Below are 16,659 nucleotides of genomic sequence, written 5' to 3' on the forward strand. Positions count from 1 at the left end.
ATGTGAGACACTGAAAATGGAAGCGTGGTCAGACTATTGTGATTTCATTGTTAAGCAATGCTTAAGTTTTTTAAAAGAATCTTACAGTTAAAGTTAAGTGCATGTTCTTGAGGAGGAAGCCTCTCAAAAATTAAGTTCTGTAATAATTCTAATGCTTGCAGAACTACAGAGATAAGGTAGTCAATCTGTGTAATATATTTTGATATAGCCATCATCTCTAAAGGACTTCAAAGTGTTCTTAACTGAAAACTCCTAAGTCACCACTCTTCTGAAGGTTTTATCTAGTGTCTGTCAAACCCCACCACGGAGAGGGGCACGTGTTTCAGGTAGTAACAGAAGTGATCATGGAGGCTTAACGCTACGGAAGAGACAACTGTGTCTGACAGTTGCTAAAACTTCTCAGTGTCCTATGTAATTCTTTAAGATAAACTTTTAAATACCTGTCATAAAAAGCAAAGAAATATACATCAGAGAAAAAAATATTACAAGTGTGTTTTCAGTTTTAGTATAGTATGAGTTCAGTGTCACTGACATTGCAATAGCAGATGACCTCCAAATGCATCTCCAGGATATTACAATGAATTTTCCTGTAATTGCCAAAGGGACAATGAGTGTTCTGTATGGATCCTTTCATCAAGGCTTTTACAATAAATTAAAAAAATGAAGAAAGCCAAATGAATGAAGATGGCTACATTGATTACTAAATTCCAGGTGTCAACAAGCCAATGAAAAACTAGGTTGAGGAAAAAAAGTATTTCTGTGTCATAGATCTACCATATAATAATTTTCCTTTCTTTTTTTTATAGTTGGTGATGTTAGAATGAGGCTAAGTTACACATACAAACCCGCATGGTTTTAGGAGGAGATACATGATAAAGAAAATTCAGTGAAAGATTTTAAAAAAAGGATGTTTTTTCATACCAAAAGCAAACTATCTTAAACACAGAACTACTTCAGCTTATTTTTACTTCCTATTCAGACATTTATATAAAAGCATTGCCGTGTTACCTTTGCTGCTATAGAAAATCTAAACTGTTCAGCAGATGTTGATTAAAGACATCCAAGTTGCTGCGTTTAACATTTCAGTTTCAGTTTAGTGGTGCTTTGATAGTTTATACGTAGAAAGACTGTGTCTGGCCTGCAGTAACTAATGGTGAAACTCAATATGTGCATTGTCTTTCGTGCAGCTATAGTGCAAATATTAAATTACATCGCATAGTAACAAGAATCTTAGTTCTCTGATGAACATTTTGAACACTTCAGCTCTTAATTGATATAAACCTATGTACATTGACCATATGTTAATTTAGAATGATTAAGAAAAGACATCTTTAAAAAAAGGGGCAGGGAGATATGTTATCCTTCTGCAAAGCTTTTATGTAAAGTCATTACACTGTCCCTTATATATACAGATGGTCTCTGTAACCAGGGAGCTAAAAGGAAACCTTCTAATAGAAGGGGTGTTATTATTTCTGATTAATTACTGCCTAGCTGCTTAAGCTTCACTGCTATGGGTTTTTTTCCTACTTTTTACCACTGGCACTTAAGGAAACTCATATAAAATAGTACCATGTGAAACTGGTTTCCCTATTACAAGCTCTTGAATGCAATTTCTAAGGGCAGGATGCTCTTTTAGTACAAATCAACATAGCTGTATTGAATTCATATAACCATCTTTTATTTATAGTAGCTAGGTGGGGAGGCCTGTTATTTTTGCTCTCAATGTAAAAATTTTTGCTATTACAGATTTTTTTTCTCATTTAAAGTTATTTTCCATTTTTAGAGCTTCCCTCCTCTCTCTTCAACCTGTCTGCCCCCTTATTCCTTTCTCTGAGAGTAAGGAATTATAAAGTTTAATATTTTTTCTCTGTTGACTTTGAAGTATTATATTATTATTTAGAATATTTTACAGAAAAACTGGGAAATAAGAGAATATTGGAAATCTCTGAAATAATTTTGTAAATTTTGTAGGAAGAGGTATATAATTCGGGATTAAAAATGACAGAGAAGTTTTAAAGTGCTGTGTTTGCACTTTTTTCCCCTTTGGGTGTGAAATGTCTGTGATTTATAAGTTCTATACAATCAATTTATCATTTAGAATTAAGAGCAGTACATGTATCTGAAAGTCTCTGAATGTTATAAAGAATACTGAGAATTCTCTATGTTCTGGAACAAACAAAGCTTACATTAGCTCTCAAGTGAATGATCTGTCTGTACTTTTGAAATCTTTATACCAAATATGTTTAATATTGTCATACAGTTCTATGTAAAAAGCATGTTATGAAACTATTAATATAAGGAGATATATAATTACTGTTATCATGTAATTTATGGCCAGAGTCTTCTAACAAAATTAGTTGTAGTATGCTGCAGTAAATGTTAGACATTTGCTATACTCATAATTATATATGGTCAGAGTTACACTGTCCTGTAGAACAGTGTGATGTTTAAATGTGCATTTATTTTGCTTTTGTCTGGACTCTTGTATCTTTATAGCTTTCAATTGGAATCAAAACTATAGGAGTTGCTTAAATGAGAGATGTATTGAGTTTCAAATTCAAACCTTACAAAGCATGTTAAATATCTCTTTAAACTTTCCAGGAAAGGAAATAAAGGTATTCTTTTCTTTCACTCAAGCAGGTGATTTAAAACGGTAACACTAAGCCATCAACAGAAATATAGTGGTGTTAGTAAAAATAAAACAGATATTCTGCAAGAATTACAATGCATATGTACATAAATTAAAAGTATATGAAAAATAGGCAAGAAAAAATGGGAGACCACAGATCATGATAAATTTTAAATTTGGTGTTAATTCTTTAACTCGATTGTCCACATAGATGTATATGACATCTCAATGGAGCAGTGACTTTCTAGGCTAGAAATATTTTGTTATAGCCATAGTTCTGGATTGAATATGGAAAGAGTGAACATCGGAGAGTAAGAATAAATGTGAAAAAATCCTTCAGGTAATAAAAAAAATTCCCTGCATTGATTGAAGAAGTATGAAAAAGGATAAACGGGCAACTACAGTTAAGATGAGGGGGACTGACTTGGAGTGAGAAAGCAGATTTTTGTCTCAGATATGGCCTTCTTCAATATTTTCATTTAGAAAATATTCTTCAGTATTTCAATTAGGAAAAAAAAAAAAGTTTAAATGCAGATGGGGGAGAAAGAAATGGTGACTAGCCTGAAAAAGAAATTTGGAGTGTTAATGCCAGGAGGCTGAAGGGATGACTAATATCAATTTAGAAGAGTATTTACAATGGGATGTGGTAGTAAAAATTGCTGATATTTTTGTCTGCAGAAATACTGGATAGCAGAACAAAAGATGGTAACCTCTCTCTAGGTGGCCTTTGTGTCATCCCACCTGAAAAACCATGCTTGATTTCAGACATCTGATTGTCAGAACAATGATGCAAATGTGAAAGAGTTGGACAAAAAGAATAGTTAGAGACCTGACAGAGACAGGTATCTGGATAAAACTAATAGAACTTAGGTTTTTATTCAAGTATTCTGAAGTTGTAAGTATCACAAAAGAGGAGAAATTAATTTTGGACAGTGTAAAAATTAGAAAATGAGTAACATGAAATTGGATTGAAAGATCTGCTTAGTGATTGGATAGCCTTCAAATGGGAAATGAAGTTCAATTACTGTAGGTTTTTCAATGCTAGGTGTAACATCAGCTACAGTCCTGGAACGGATCTTAGAATATCATAGCAGGACTGTACTTTGAAATGAAGCACAGTTTGTAAGGTTTCTGCCTGTTATTCAGAACTCTAGATGAGGGGTCTTTTCCATAATTAAAAAGAAATAATTTTCTGGGTGTCTGTTTTCCTATCAATGATTTTCCTAAGTATGTAAAATCATAACTCAGGATAAGCTATAGTAAATCATTCCTTCTGTTATTTTCCTAAACTCTTTTTAGTCTTTTAGTGGTAGAGACTGTTTCTGCTTTACTGCTTTGTTTTCATTGATGAATGCTTCTCATTAATTTCTCGGGACTGTATTGCTTTTTAATAACTACATTGACTTTAATAACATATTGTAAAGTGAAATAATTTTATTTAAAATGAGGTAATATGCTTTTTAGCTTCTTTCTTGTGATACTTTGGATACCAAAACCTAAATCTGCTTTCAGAATAGATTGGTCATCTATTTTAAACTTATGTTATTTTTCTATTTCTATATATGTTTCCCTTTATCTGTGTATTTTAAAATAATGCACACACCATACACATCTTGTGCTACTTCCCATTCATGTTATCTAGCGTATTGATTTCTCTGTATTCATTGCTCTGGAAGACTTCCCATACTACTGTCTAACTGGCTCTTGCTCTCTTTCTGCAGCTCTTGAGATGCCTATTCTTACTCTATTTCCTTTGTAGCTTCCCATTTCAGTATTCCCTGTTGCCCAACACTTGTCTATACAACTTATCTGCTGCCTCTCTCTTCCCACCATCTGTTAACTTTTTTATGAGATGTGCTGTAATTTTTTTAATCTGGGCAGAGGCCACTAAGTCTTCCCAGTTGAAACAGACATAATAGGAATGACAAGATACGAAGGAAAGGGTATATCACTGTTCATCTTAAATGATTTGTATTAAAAGTATGCCAAAGCAGCTTTTTTTCTACATGTGCATTTACATTAGAGTATATTAGAGTATATATAGTTTGGCTTGCATATGACATAGTGTAACAGTTTTCCATGCAAAATCTTCTTGCAAAATTCTTACATAAGCTAACATATCCTATTTTATATGCACCTATACCAAATAGTACAAAACTGGCCACAAGTAACAAATCATCAGATGTCTTCAAATACCTGAAAGGTAGGTTGAGCAGAAAGGTATGATTTTTCATGGTTAACTTGGAGAAGTAATTCAGGTCATATTTTCAGATGCTCTCAATGTGCAATTGGGCTAAACTTCAAAAAAAGTTCAGCAATCAGTCATTATCCTGTAACATGCAAATTGTTGTGAGATGTAGGAATTCATACCGAACAAACCCAGCTTGAAAATCTGGCCCTGAATATATACAGACAGTTGTTATAAGAAGCATTACCTTGTTGAGAATGAATGTCCATCTTGTCATGTGTCATAACTGGATTTATGTGTTAGTCTATTTTGTGTTATTATATTTACTATCTGGAAAATACCTATTGCATTTTGAATTATATCACAATAAATAGATATAATGAGAGCAAAAACTTTTCAATGGATGTCTCACAAGACTATGAGTCCTGCTTAGAAGAGTCCAAGAATCAAGCTGTTTTGTTCGGAAAAATTATTGGTCCCTAAAGAGGAGACAGAGACTGAGTATTTCCAGATACACAAGTGGATATTATCAGCCCAGGCTTCTTTTGGCTAGCTTCCTGGGGAAGGTTAATTTTAGCATTAAGTTCCAGCTCTTTCTCAGCTGGAGTCTGGCAACAGAAGCCAAGCTTTCAGTCCAGGAGCTCCTTTCTGTGTGACAGCCTTCTCCTCTTTTGGCTCAGTTTGCCCACTGACCTGCTTTTATAGCCCTGTAAAAGTGTCAGCTGACTTGAGGGCAGATCCCTTCCCTAAGCAGCCCTAGAAGAGTTTTCTTCTCCTCTCTGTATGAAAACTCAGCACACATGTCTTCTTTCTTAATGTTTGTTGATTCCTCTGAATCCTTCATGTACCCGTACATTTGAATCCAGTATTATAGAAGGAATCTGGAATCTCACAGTAAGTAAAAATGGGTGAAATGTGGAGACAAGTGGGGTTCCTCAGGGATCAGTACTGGGACCACTGCTGTTTAACATCTTTGTTGGAGACATGGACAGTGGGGTTGACTGCACCCTCAGCAAGTTTGCTGACATCACCAAGCTGTGTGGTGCGGTCAACACGCTGGCGGGTGCCATCCAGAGGGACCTGGACGGGCTTGAGAGGGGGGCCTGTGCAAACCTCATGAAGTTCAGCAAGGCCAGGTGCAAGGTCCTGCACATGGGTCAAGGCAATCCCAAACACAAATCCAGGCTGGGTGGATTGAGAACAGCCCTGAGGAGAAGGACTTTGGGGTGTTGGTTGACAAGATCATCAGGAGCCAGCAATGTGCACCCGCAGCCCAGAAAGCCAACCGTGTCCTGGGCTGCATCAAAAGAAGTGTGACCAGCAGGTCAAGTGAGGTGATTTTGCCCCTCTACTCCACTCATGTTGGACCCCACCTGCAGTGCTGTGTCCAGATCTGGGGCACCCAGTATAAGAAGGACCTGTTGGAGTGAGTCTAGAGGAGGGCTGCAAAGATGATCAGGGGGCTGGAGCACCTCTCCTATGAAGACAGCCTGCGAGAGTTGAGGGTGTTCAGCCTGGAGAAGAGAAGGCTCCAGGGAGACCTTATAGTGGCTTTCCAGCACGTAAAGGGTGCCTACAGGAAAGGGGGGGAGGGACTTTTTACAAGGGCATGTAGTGATAGGACGAGAGGTAATGGCTTTAAACTGACAGAGGGCAGATTTAGATTAGATATAAGGAAGAAATTCTTCCCTGTGAGGGTGGTGAGGTGCTGGCACAGGTTGCCCAGAGAAGCTGTGGCTGCCCTGCCCCCGGAAGGGTTCAAGGCCAGGTTGGACGGGGCTTTGGGCAACCTGGGCTAGTGGAAGGTGTCCCTGACCATGGCAGGGGGATTGGAACTAGATGATCTTTAAGGTCCCTTCCAACCCAAACCATTCTATAATTCTATGAAATATTTCTGGCAGTGATTGCATAATAAAATAAACAAAAATGCTTGTTTTGGAAGAAGAAAATATATTTATCGCTTTTGATCCCCAGTTTTAGTTGCATTTGCTTCTATTTATTGATGCAATAGGATGCTCTCAGTTTCTACAGGTACATGAGATAGTAGGCTGATGTTTCCAATCATAGAATAAAGAAAATTTTTTTTCTAGTCACATATAACAGCACTTTATTGCAGCTACTGACCAGAGAATATGACTGCATATTCCCAGTAAATGATATACATTTTCTCTTAGTGATCAACAGTTCATAGGTTCTTTTCCTTCTTTATGCTATTTTTTTTTTTCCTCTCCTGATTTAAGGGGCATATATATTTTCTTTAGGTAAACTTCCAATCTTATTGGATTTATTTTTATATAGCATAATGATACTTTGTGCTTCTGTACAGTTTTCCCCAAGATTTGACTAATACTCTTTTGATGCTCCACACATTTAACAAACTGAATCATACAGAACATATAATGACATGGGAAATACTTGTACATCATGTAAGTAGATCTCTTGATTCTACCACTGACTTATTTGCTTTCCTCAGCCTAGTTTAGGAAAGTTTAATTACTGTGTAACATCTGTTCAGAAGCTTGATATCAACATAAATTTCATGTCTTCGTTAATCATATCCTTTTTGTTCTTTGCAGCTTTACAACCATACTGTGGTGAATGTGTTGACTGGACTATCAAATGGATGGATAGACAGAGTGAACATGTGGGACTAAACTGTTTAGTAGCAAGAATGTCTTCTAGACCTTAAAATATCCCTGTATTCCTAAATCACTTCTCCCTTAGGACAGAGATTTGTTATAAGCAAACCTGATGAAACACTTGTAGTAAGTTACAATATAAAAGCAACTATTAGTCCTGTTCAGGTGACAGAGCTAAGAGGGTTTCAAGGGCTGAAATTTTGTTTGTAGAGCTTCTGTGGCAAGTGGGATTCAGCTACTGCAAATCTATGAAGACCTTATTTCTTTTCAGGTTACTGTACCTAGAAGTATGTGAGAATTTTGAAAACGGTTCATTTACTTATCCACTAATGGAAAAAGTAAATGCAAGAAATGAATTTCTCTGTTATTTTATGGAGTTCTGATAAAGTATTTGCAATCAAATTCAATATATTAATGTAATCATACTTCAGATCTTGTAAATATACAAAAATATAAATAAAAGTATGAATTTGTTTTTCCCTTTCCAGAATAATAATTAAGTTTTGGGACCAATTATTAATATTTTGTAGAATCATAGAATCATTTAGATCAGAAAAGGCCCTTAAGATCATCTAGTCCAACTGTTAACCTAGGTATAGAAATTGTATATGAAATTTTCAGCCTTATTTGTTTCTTTAAAATGAAAGAAAAAAGCAAATCAAAACTGTAAGATACATTGGAAAAGATGTATCTGAAATCTCATTAATGGCTTTGAAAATATTTCAAACTTTGCAGTTTGAGAGAAAAAGATATAAAAAATATTGACGCAGAGCTTGCTGCCATTACTAATAATTCAAACAGGAAGTATAACATCTGCAAGCAGAGTAATACCCTGTCCTGATTATTCTGCTCTCGCCTCCTGGAGGCCTTGTTGGTGCTAGTGGGTAAGCAGTATACATTTTATTGCTTTATTTAGTACGTTGGTGACAGTTTTTGCTTGTTAACAAGAAATTGGAGATAAATATGTGAGTGAGTAGCTTTCATAAAATCTTGGATAGTCCTGGAATACAAGTGGTAACAGCCACGAAGCAAGCACTCTTTTCTCTAGCTCAGAATTTCAGCTGAATTCACAGCACTCATTTTTTGAAGAGAATTTTTTCGAGCCACTGAGCAAGGCACAGATCAAATTCTCGTCCAGTCTTTCACAACTGTCTTTATACAGAGTCTTGCTTAACAAAATTAGTTGTACTTAGTATGTCATCCCAAGACTTGACATTTATTCTCTATGAAATGGTACATTTGGCTTACTTAACATGTCAGTGCATATTACAAGGGACAGCATAAATCCATGGGGTATATTTTCCCTGTAAATTCTTGGTTGACAGTGATAATACTGGATAATACTAGCATTTTGTAAGTATAGAGAAAGGTACGTCTTAGGTAAGTTATTGGTTTGTGTTGGTTTATTTGAGCTATTTTATACAGAATTGTTTTTAAATGGCATTATATACATTAATGCAATAAATAATGCGATAACATTACCCAACAAAATATGATGAAAAATAGAGATGAATTGATTTCACTGAGAAAAAATTAATGTCACAAATGCTTCAGTTTCATTTGTGAAATGATGTAGTATTTTATATTTTGCTATTTATGTGAAGATGCTTCTTAGAATTTGAAGCCTTATTTTGCTTAATCACAGTATAAACTAACATCCTCCCAGCCCACTTTATTAGAGACAATTCTGAATGTAAAGATTAACAACTTCGAATGAAGCAAAAGGAAAGATGGTTCTGTTATATTGCATAAAATGGGCATGACCAGGTGGTTCTTAATAATGTAAATGTAGTGGGTCAAAAAAAGAGGCTTTGATGGTATAAGAATAATGAACAACCATAAAAGTAATTTTTCAAACCACAGTGTTAATCTGATCAGATGTGTAATCCTAGCAGCAAAAACTTGGATGAGTTTGAAGAAGCAGAAAATGCGTTGTACAGAAAGGCTGTAACTTTGGAGGGAAACAGTGTACCTCAGGAGAAAATATTCTGTTTACCTTTTTTCTGTTTTTTTTTATTATGGTCTTATGTCTTTTCCTGTTTTTTAAACTTGTCAAGTACAGCAAAATTCTGAAGGATTATTTTCTTTTCTGCTTGGATTATGTGAGTTGGGAAGGTAACAATGGGGTAATTACTAGCTCATGCCACTTCTCTATTGCTCTTGTCATCAGGTTAATGTGAGGGCTGATGTCTGAAGCAGGATTTGCTTCATTAGCTCCTTTGTGACAGTCACTGTGCAGCTGCACTTTGCTACTTTGAACTGTAGTCCTGAAGGAAGTTTGAGGTAAAAACTATTTGGACAGATCGTCTTTTGTGAAAACCTTACAGACCCACTGATTTGGAGACTGCTTTCTCCTCAGACACACACCATATCCATGGTTGGAAATGTTGTTTTACGTAACCTAAAGGGTTATGTAAAATTTATGGACAGTTTTACAAGTACCTTTACTGTGTCTGATTTAGTAATCCACTGTCATACCGACAGTGTAGGATTGAGTTGGTTATATGCTTTGGGCCATCTACAATGTCTGATGTTTAAGAAAGTCTTGTGGGGCAAAATAATGAAAGAATATAAAGCTAAAAGGTACTATTGAACCATGAGATAATCTGAAGTACAATGCTGCTGTATTACTCCAATTTGGAAAATATAAATTTGGAAGGTAGTGACAGGAGGACACTCTGGAAATACTTTAAATTGAGAACATATTGTGCAATAGGCAATTCTGGCTAAGAAGCTTTGTTCTGCTGAGAAATGATCATGCATTTTGGTAGCTATTGGAGATGCTAGTGAAATCCGAGTATTTTATCATGTCATGATAAGATTAGCAAGCTTTTTTCCAATTATCTTGGTAAAGCCAAAGATTAGTGCAAATCTTATGCTTTAATAAATATATTCAGTTGCAAGCAGCAAACCCCCATTTTATAATAAATTTTTATATTATAGTATAATTTTTCAAGATAACATTTAATTTTCAGAATCTGAATGTATATGTATTTTGACTTTTGAAAAAATATTCCTAATTAATGCTTGTCTATCTACTACTTAAAAGGAAGAAAAACAAAGTGAAAATTAGTGGTACTGAATGATGAAGTATTTTGGGGGCTAGTCTGTTTCAAACCAGAAGACAATTCTGCAATGTCAAACTGTTGAAGCAGAAGTTGCCCTTTAACGAACTCATTTTGTTAACTGAAATCCTGCTTAAACTGAAAAACGTATTAAGGCCATATCCTGAATGTTAGTGAAAAGCTATGGAGTCGTAGCTTCCCCCTCTTGCCCCATAGGCTGAAACTTCAAATAGCTGCTGTAAAGCCTGTTAATTTTAAAATGCTTTGACTGACTTGATATTCAATAACTGTACATAATTTGGTAAAAATTTCTGGCTAAAAATCTATAGTGCTTTCCAAAAACTATACCTCTGTATATTGAACTTTCAGGTAGTAATATTTTTACAGTCATGGTAGGGAAAAATTATTTCATTTTTTTTCTGGATATTTCATTACAAATTATGCATGCACACAAACATATAAGTGAATGGAGATGTTAGGACATCTATAGATAGAACTGTTTTACTGAGTCACTACCAAAGCTCATTTCATGTTCTGGGATATACTGAGATGTTTCTGAAAAGGACCATATGAGACAGAACATTTATTGTGAGTCTTACCAATAAAAATACTTTGCAAGTAGACATTTAGAGTATTTGCATTTGAACTATACCTATTTTTTTCTGTTTCAATTAATAGTTACCTTTTTTTGTCTTTTTTCCTGTGTATCTATGAGGCAGTAGCAAGAGTCTGAGAATAAATACTAAGGTTTAAAGTAGTCATAGTTAATGCTCATGTTGGATGAATGCTGTTTATTAAATCTCTTTTGCTTGTAATTCCATTAACTGTTTAAAGTAGAGTGCAACAGTACTTGAGAAATTGTTCAGTAGAATTTGTTTTCTTGAAATAGTAAGATTTTTTTTTAGTAAATAATGCAAATGATATATACAAAAGTTCTGTTTCCTCCCGTGTTTCAATTTTAAATGTAAATTAAACTAATTTTATATTGTTGATCTATTTCACTGGAACAGACATGACCTGTGTTTTAATATGAAACCAATCTCAAAGTGTTCTGCCTAGAGAAATTTAGAGTAGAGCAAAATTAATTTTAGGCTTAAGAAAACAGTGTTACAAAATACTTGTCTGAGTTGCTTAAAACTCAAATACAGAGCAGAGAGGAATATATATGGAGCTAAGTTTAAGTATATGGCTTTACAGTTTCACTAGCTAGGCCTAAGAAGCCTCTGATAAATTCTCTTTTACACTGTCTTAAACTCTCTTATACTTCCATGCATATCTCTAAAGACAGGTTGTTATAGAATGGAACATTTTCTTTGATTATATAATTTTCTTGCAAATTCCACAGTACAGTACCTTAATCTTGATAATGAAAGTAATTTTCTTTTGAGGACTCGAGTCACTGTAGAATTTTAAAGCTGGTCTGTGGATGAGATTTAATTTAATCCCTTGAGTATTTAAGAAACATTCCTGAGACCATTGCCAAAAAGTGACAAGATTAGCACTTGCAGTTTATTGACAGGATGTCTCATAGGAAAGACGTTTATCTTTAAGGGTATTGTTTTTAAAAAGGAATAAATTCTGTCTTAAAATCTGGGAATATACACACTTTCTGAAATACAGAAAGAATGGAGCAGTTTCTTTTTATACAGCTCATGGCACAGGAACATAACAGTTACAGAGGTAAGAATTACATGTTGACAAAACTACATAGTAACTAATTTCCTATCAGATAAAAATGTAAGTGCTTGAGGATTAAGAAAGTCTTAACAGTCCTTGTCATAAATTGAATTCAGGCATGCTCAAAAGTAAGTCATTATTCAGCTATAAAATTATATACATACATGCCTGTACCCAAATATATGTTGGGAGAATGACAAAGGTTACCAGAGGGTTTGTTGTTCTTTCTGGGTTTAAAAAACCCAGGAAGAACTAAATCATATCTTGTGTTCCAAGATGTTAGCATGTGAGACTGCTCAATCTCTTTGTCTCCTGTAATCGTTTTGAGAGAACACTTTGTGATTAACTGGTCATAAAATCTTGTCTGCATTAGCAGATCTTTACTAATCCTGTGACCATCCCAACAAACAAACAAATACTCTGTGGTACTGACTCTACTTTCACATACCACAGTGTGGTCCTGTTTCCATCAAAGTATTTCCTTCAGATTTATATAGCACAAATAGAAGAATAATCAGATCCTTTCCTTATATTTTATCTATTGCCTATGCATTGGATGACTTATTTTAAACCAGTTGTGTTTCAATGGGGATGTTTTTAATTTGCTGCCTGTTCTCTTTACCTCTGAGGAAAGAATTTTGTAAATGCTGAATAATTTTAGAACATGTTTTCTTGGTTAAGGGTTGGATCATATTTTAAATTAGTTTTAAGAGGAAGGAAATCGTGTAAATGCTGTGGAATTCAGATAAGCGCTGTGCATAGGAAATAAGTACTTTAATTTAGGGTGCCTAGAATCGGTAGGTCAAGCTGATGATAATAAAGGAACAGATCTTAGCTTTGTTTCAAAGAACATGTAATCAATATTCACTCTCCTGGTTTATTTCCTTTTTGTTTGAGAATTTATTTTGGAGAAGTTGAAATGTGCAATTGCTTAAGTATTCCACAGGGTGTCATGAGGTAGTTGTTAGAATCATTAATACTTGGATGAAAGTAAAGAAAGAAACATAGTGTGCAGTCCTCTGAATGCCAGTTAATGTAATTTTAGATGTGACTAATACACATGCCATAAAATAAAAAGTTCTTAACTCATTAACACATGTATCTTATTTCTGTATCTGTATAGAATATACACACGAAGAAAAATATTACGAGAGGTCGTTTACAAGAGTGAGCTATTCTGTCAGGTCTTCCCAAGAAACCTTTCTATATATACCTTAGTATTTTATAGTTTACAGAGCAAGTGGAATCTTTGGCCCATAGCAGTAATCTGACATACAAAACTGTGTATATAATGAAGAAAAAAAAGAAAAAAAAGGTACAATATGTGTTTGCCATACTGTTACAAAGAATTTCTGCTTGGAATGTGCTCCTGCAAATTTTATTTTTTTATTCAAGTTCTTTTAAAATTTAGATTTATTTAAATAAACTTTATACAGTACACACAGCTGTACCATGGATTTTATGATTTGTTGATTATAGATCTATATAATGCAAAACTTAACTAAAGGCTTTTTTTCCTGCACATGGATAATGTAGTAGTAGGAGAATTTTTATCAAAGTATGCCCCAAATTAAAGTGTGTTTGATTATGGGGATACATTTTTGCATATGGAGAGCAAATTTTTATTGACATAACAGTTGACTTCTGTGGAGCTGCACATGCATTGAATTCAGCTTCAGATTTGTAAAATATTCTTTAAAAACAGTTTAACAGTGATTATGAAGGATCCTGCTTCTGTTAAAATCTGAATTGCTTTAAATGGAAATGACATTGGCCATGAGAAAAATTACATTATGTTATGAAATGAACAGCAAAACTTAATTCATTTCAGTGACAACAGAACATGATCCAAAGTGTAAAATCACTGATGAAAGTAAGAATCTGACTCTCCGTTGATAGTAATAATTTGTCTAATTTTAACAGCATATTCAAAACCAGTTTTGAACAAAAGATACCTTATGGATTTAGGCATATTTTGTCATATATATAAAGTGGCATACTAAAATAATAGACTAGTTAATTTTCTTGTTGCTGTTTATTTGTGCTAAGTGTTATGGGACAAATTTTGGTTTTATGCCAGTGGCATAATAGTGAGTGACACTGAGAGCATAGGGTAAAGGGGAGGTTGATTCTTCTGACAGACAATTAATAAAATTTTGCACATATGGCGTACTACGTGTCCTTGCTGCATTATGCCCAGAAGGTCATAGTGCCTTACAGCCATAGAAGGTGATTACCATGACAATCAGAAGCTGCATGCTTTTATTCAGATTTGCTTCCAAAACCCACATGGTCCTGTGGACAATTTTTTGTGCAAAACGTTTCTGATTTGAACACTGTAAGTTGTGACGTGTTTAACAAACCAGTGTGTTTATAGGTACCTTAGCAGTATTTTTAGATACTCACTAGAGGAAGAACTAGACCTGCTTAAGGCAGTTTTTATATCCAAAATAGCATGACATACCTTAAATCTTCATGGAGATGAAGAAAGTGAATGGAAGTGGTAGCCTCTGGAGTGTGTGGGGATTTTTGTTTGCTTTTGTTTCTGGGTTTGGCTTTTTGAAATATGAGCATCCTGATCTCTGTCCAGGTGAGTTTCCTTTACAGCAGGGCATTGTGGAAGAAGAGGTTTTTAGATAAGTAGGTTGTCATCTTCTCGTGCAGTTTAAGGCTCACTTTGCCTCTCCCTTTTTTTGTCCTTCTTATTACAACTAGAATAATCTAAAGGGATATTTCCACACATAGTTTGAATTACTCAGATAATGCAGTACCTTAAAGTGATTGATATCAGAAAATATTTAGATAATAAAATACCTGACTGCACTGACATTTTCCCTATAATTTATTAGAAAATGATACTTTTTATCAAAGGAATACCTAATAGAAAGGACAGAAAACTGTTGATATTGTACCCTGGGAGTATACTGAGGCATATGTATCATATGTGATATGTATACATTCAATTGATCCTAGTCCGCCTTTGAATGTGAAGACAAGGTCGATGAACATTATCATCTGTTTTTATTTTCAGATTGAAAATCTGCAGGAGCAACTTAGGGACAAAGACAAACAACTAACTAATCTAAAAGACAGAGTGAAGTCATTGCAGACGGATTCTAGTAACACAGACACAGCACTAGCGACCTTAGAAGAAGCTCTATCAGAAAAGGTAATGTTTTCTCATGGAACAGCATTATGTGCTGCTCTTGTGGGTGAAGCATGTCTAGAAAATGTCTTTTTAAGTTGGTCTGGCACCTGCAACAAAGCCTGTGGGCCTTGTCGGGAAAGCAGGTGGCTCTGTTCTTGTAGAATGAGCAAGGAGTGATTCCTGGCTGAATCAGGACTGAAACAGGACTCTAAGGTAAAGAAGGATGTTCTTTTAAATGGAGCCAGAGTGAATGGCCCAGGACATGGGAAGATTTTTCCTTAGTCAATGGGATGAGTGGTTGTTCTCTGAAAGAACTGAAAGGCATGGACACCTGACCTAAAGAAGGTAGAGTTTTGGGTATTTTTATACCTTTGTGATCTTGATTATCCTGTTCTTTTGTCTGTTAAGCAGAGTCTAACTGAAGACTCATCAGCAAGTGACTGTACCAACTCTTACCCTGATTTGCTGTTAGGACTATTAGTTTCCTACACTTAATTTATAAGTGAAAATGTATTTCCTGTAATTTATTAGAAAATGATACTTTTTAGCAAAGGAATACCTAATAGAAAGGACAGAAAACTGTTGAATGGAGAATTAATTTTTTTTCCTTTAAAAACTATATGCCTTTAAATTGGAAATACCTAGCAGAAGGGATAAATCCGGACTGTTTAAATTAGTGACAACATTTCTACCAGTTTCAGTGAGGTCAGGGTCTTTCTTCAATTTAACTTTGAATACAGGTAATCCAAGTGAATTTATATGCCAGAAAAATTAGTACAAGCATCCACTTTTTGCAGCTCACAGATCTTAATATCTGTCACTTAAATGTGCACAGGTGACTGCAACTAATTAAAGTATTATGTGCCATTCTGCAGTGTGGAATCCTATGAAGGTGTGACTGTATATGACTTTAAAATGCCACTGTGGTGTTGGCACGAACACCTAAAATGCTAATGTTGGAATTTTTTATTTCATTGCTTTGTATGTTTAATCACCTTACATTTGCTTGGTCAAAAACAGTGAAAAAAGTTGGCATTACTATTATTTCTGTGGCTTCATATGGATAAGCTTCCAGCATTTATGCAGTAAAGAAAGTTATAGGCGTTTTGTGAATATTTCACTGCCAATCTGGACACAGTGCTCACCAATCTCACAAAGTACTTTTTAATCTCACAAAGTACTTTTTAATCTGTTTTTTCTTCTTGTAAACTGTCTTTTCTGGATTAGTGTACGTCGTCACTTTCCCAAAATGCCCATAGAGGCAGCTGAGAGTTTAAAACAGTCCTTTAACCATCATGCTACTGTTGACAATG

General features: G+C 34.8%; 1 protein-coding gene across 7 annotated transcripts in view; it reads left to right on the forward strand.

Annotated features, from left to right (window-relative positions):
• The window catches only part of ERC2 (ELKS/RAB6-interacting/CAST family member 2), a 529,850-nt gene that overhangs the window by 201,097 nt on the left and 312,094 nt on the right, over window positions 1–16,659 (forward strand). For all 7 annotated transcript variants that reach the window (XM_074879349.1, XM_074879348.1, XM_074879351.1 and 4 more), the window contains one exon: window positions 15,230–15,367. In XM_074879349.1, the coding sequence (XP_074735450.1) occupies window positions 15,230–15,367 (138 nt within the window). The remainder of the gene's footprint in view (window positions 1–15,229; window positions 15,368–16,659) is intronic.

Source organism: Strix uralensis, chromosome 10 (assembly GCF_047716275.1).
Source record: "Strix uralensis isolate ZFMK-TIS-50842 chromosome 10, bStrUra1, whole genome shotgun sequence".
NCBI lineage: Eukaryota > Metazoa > Chordata > Aves > Strigiformes > Strigidae > Strix > Strix uralensis.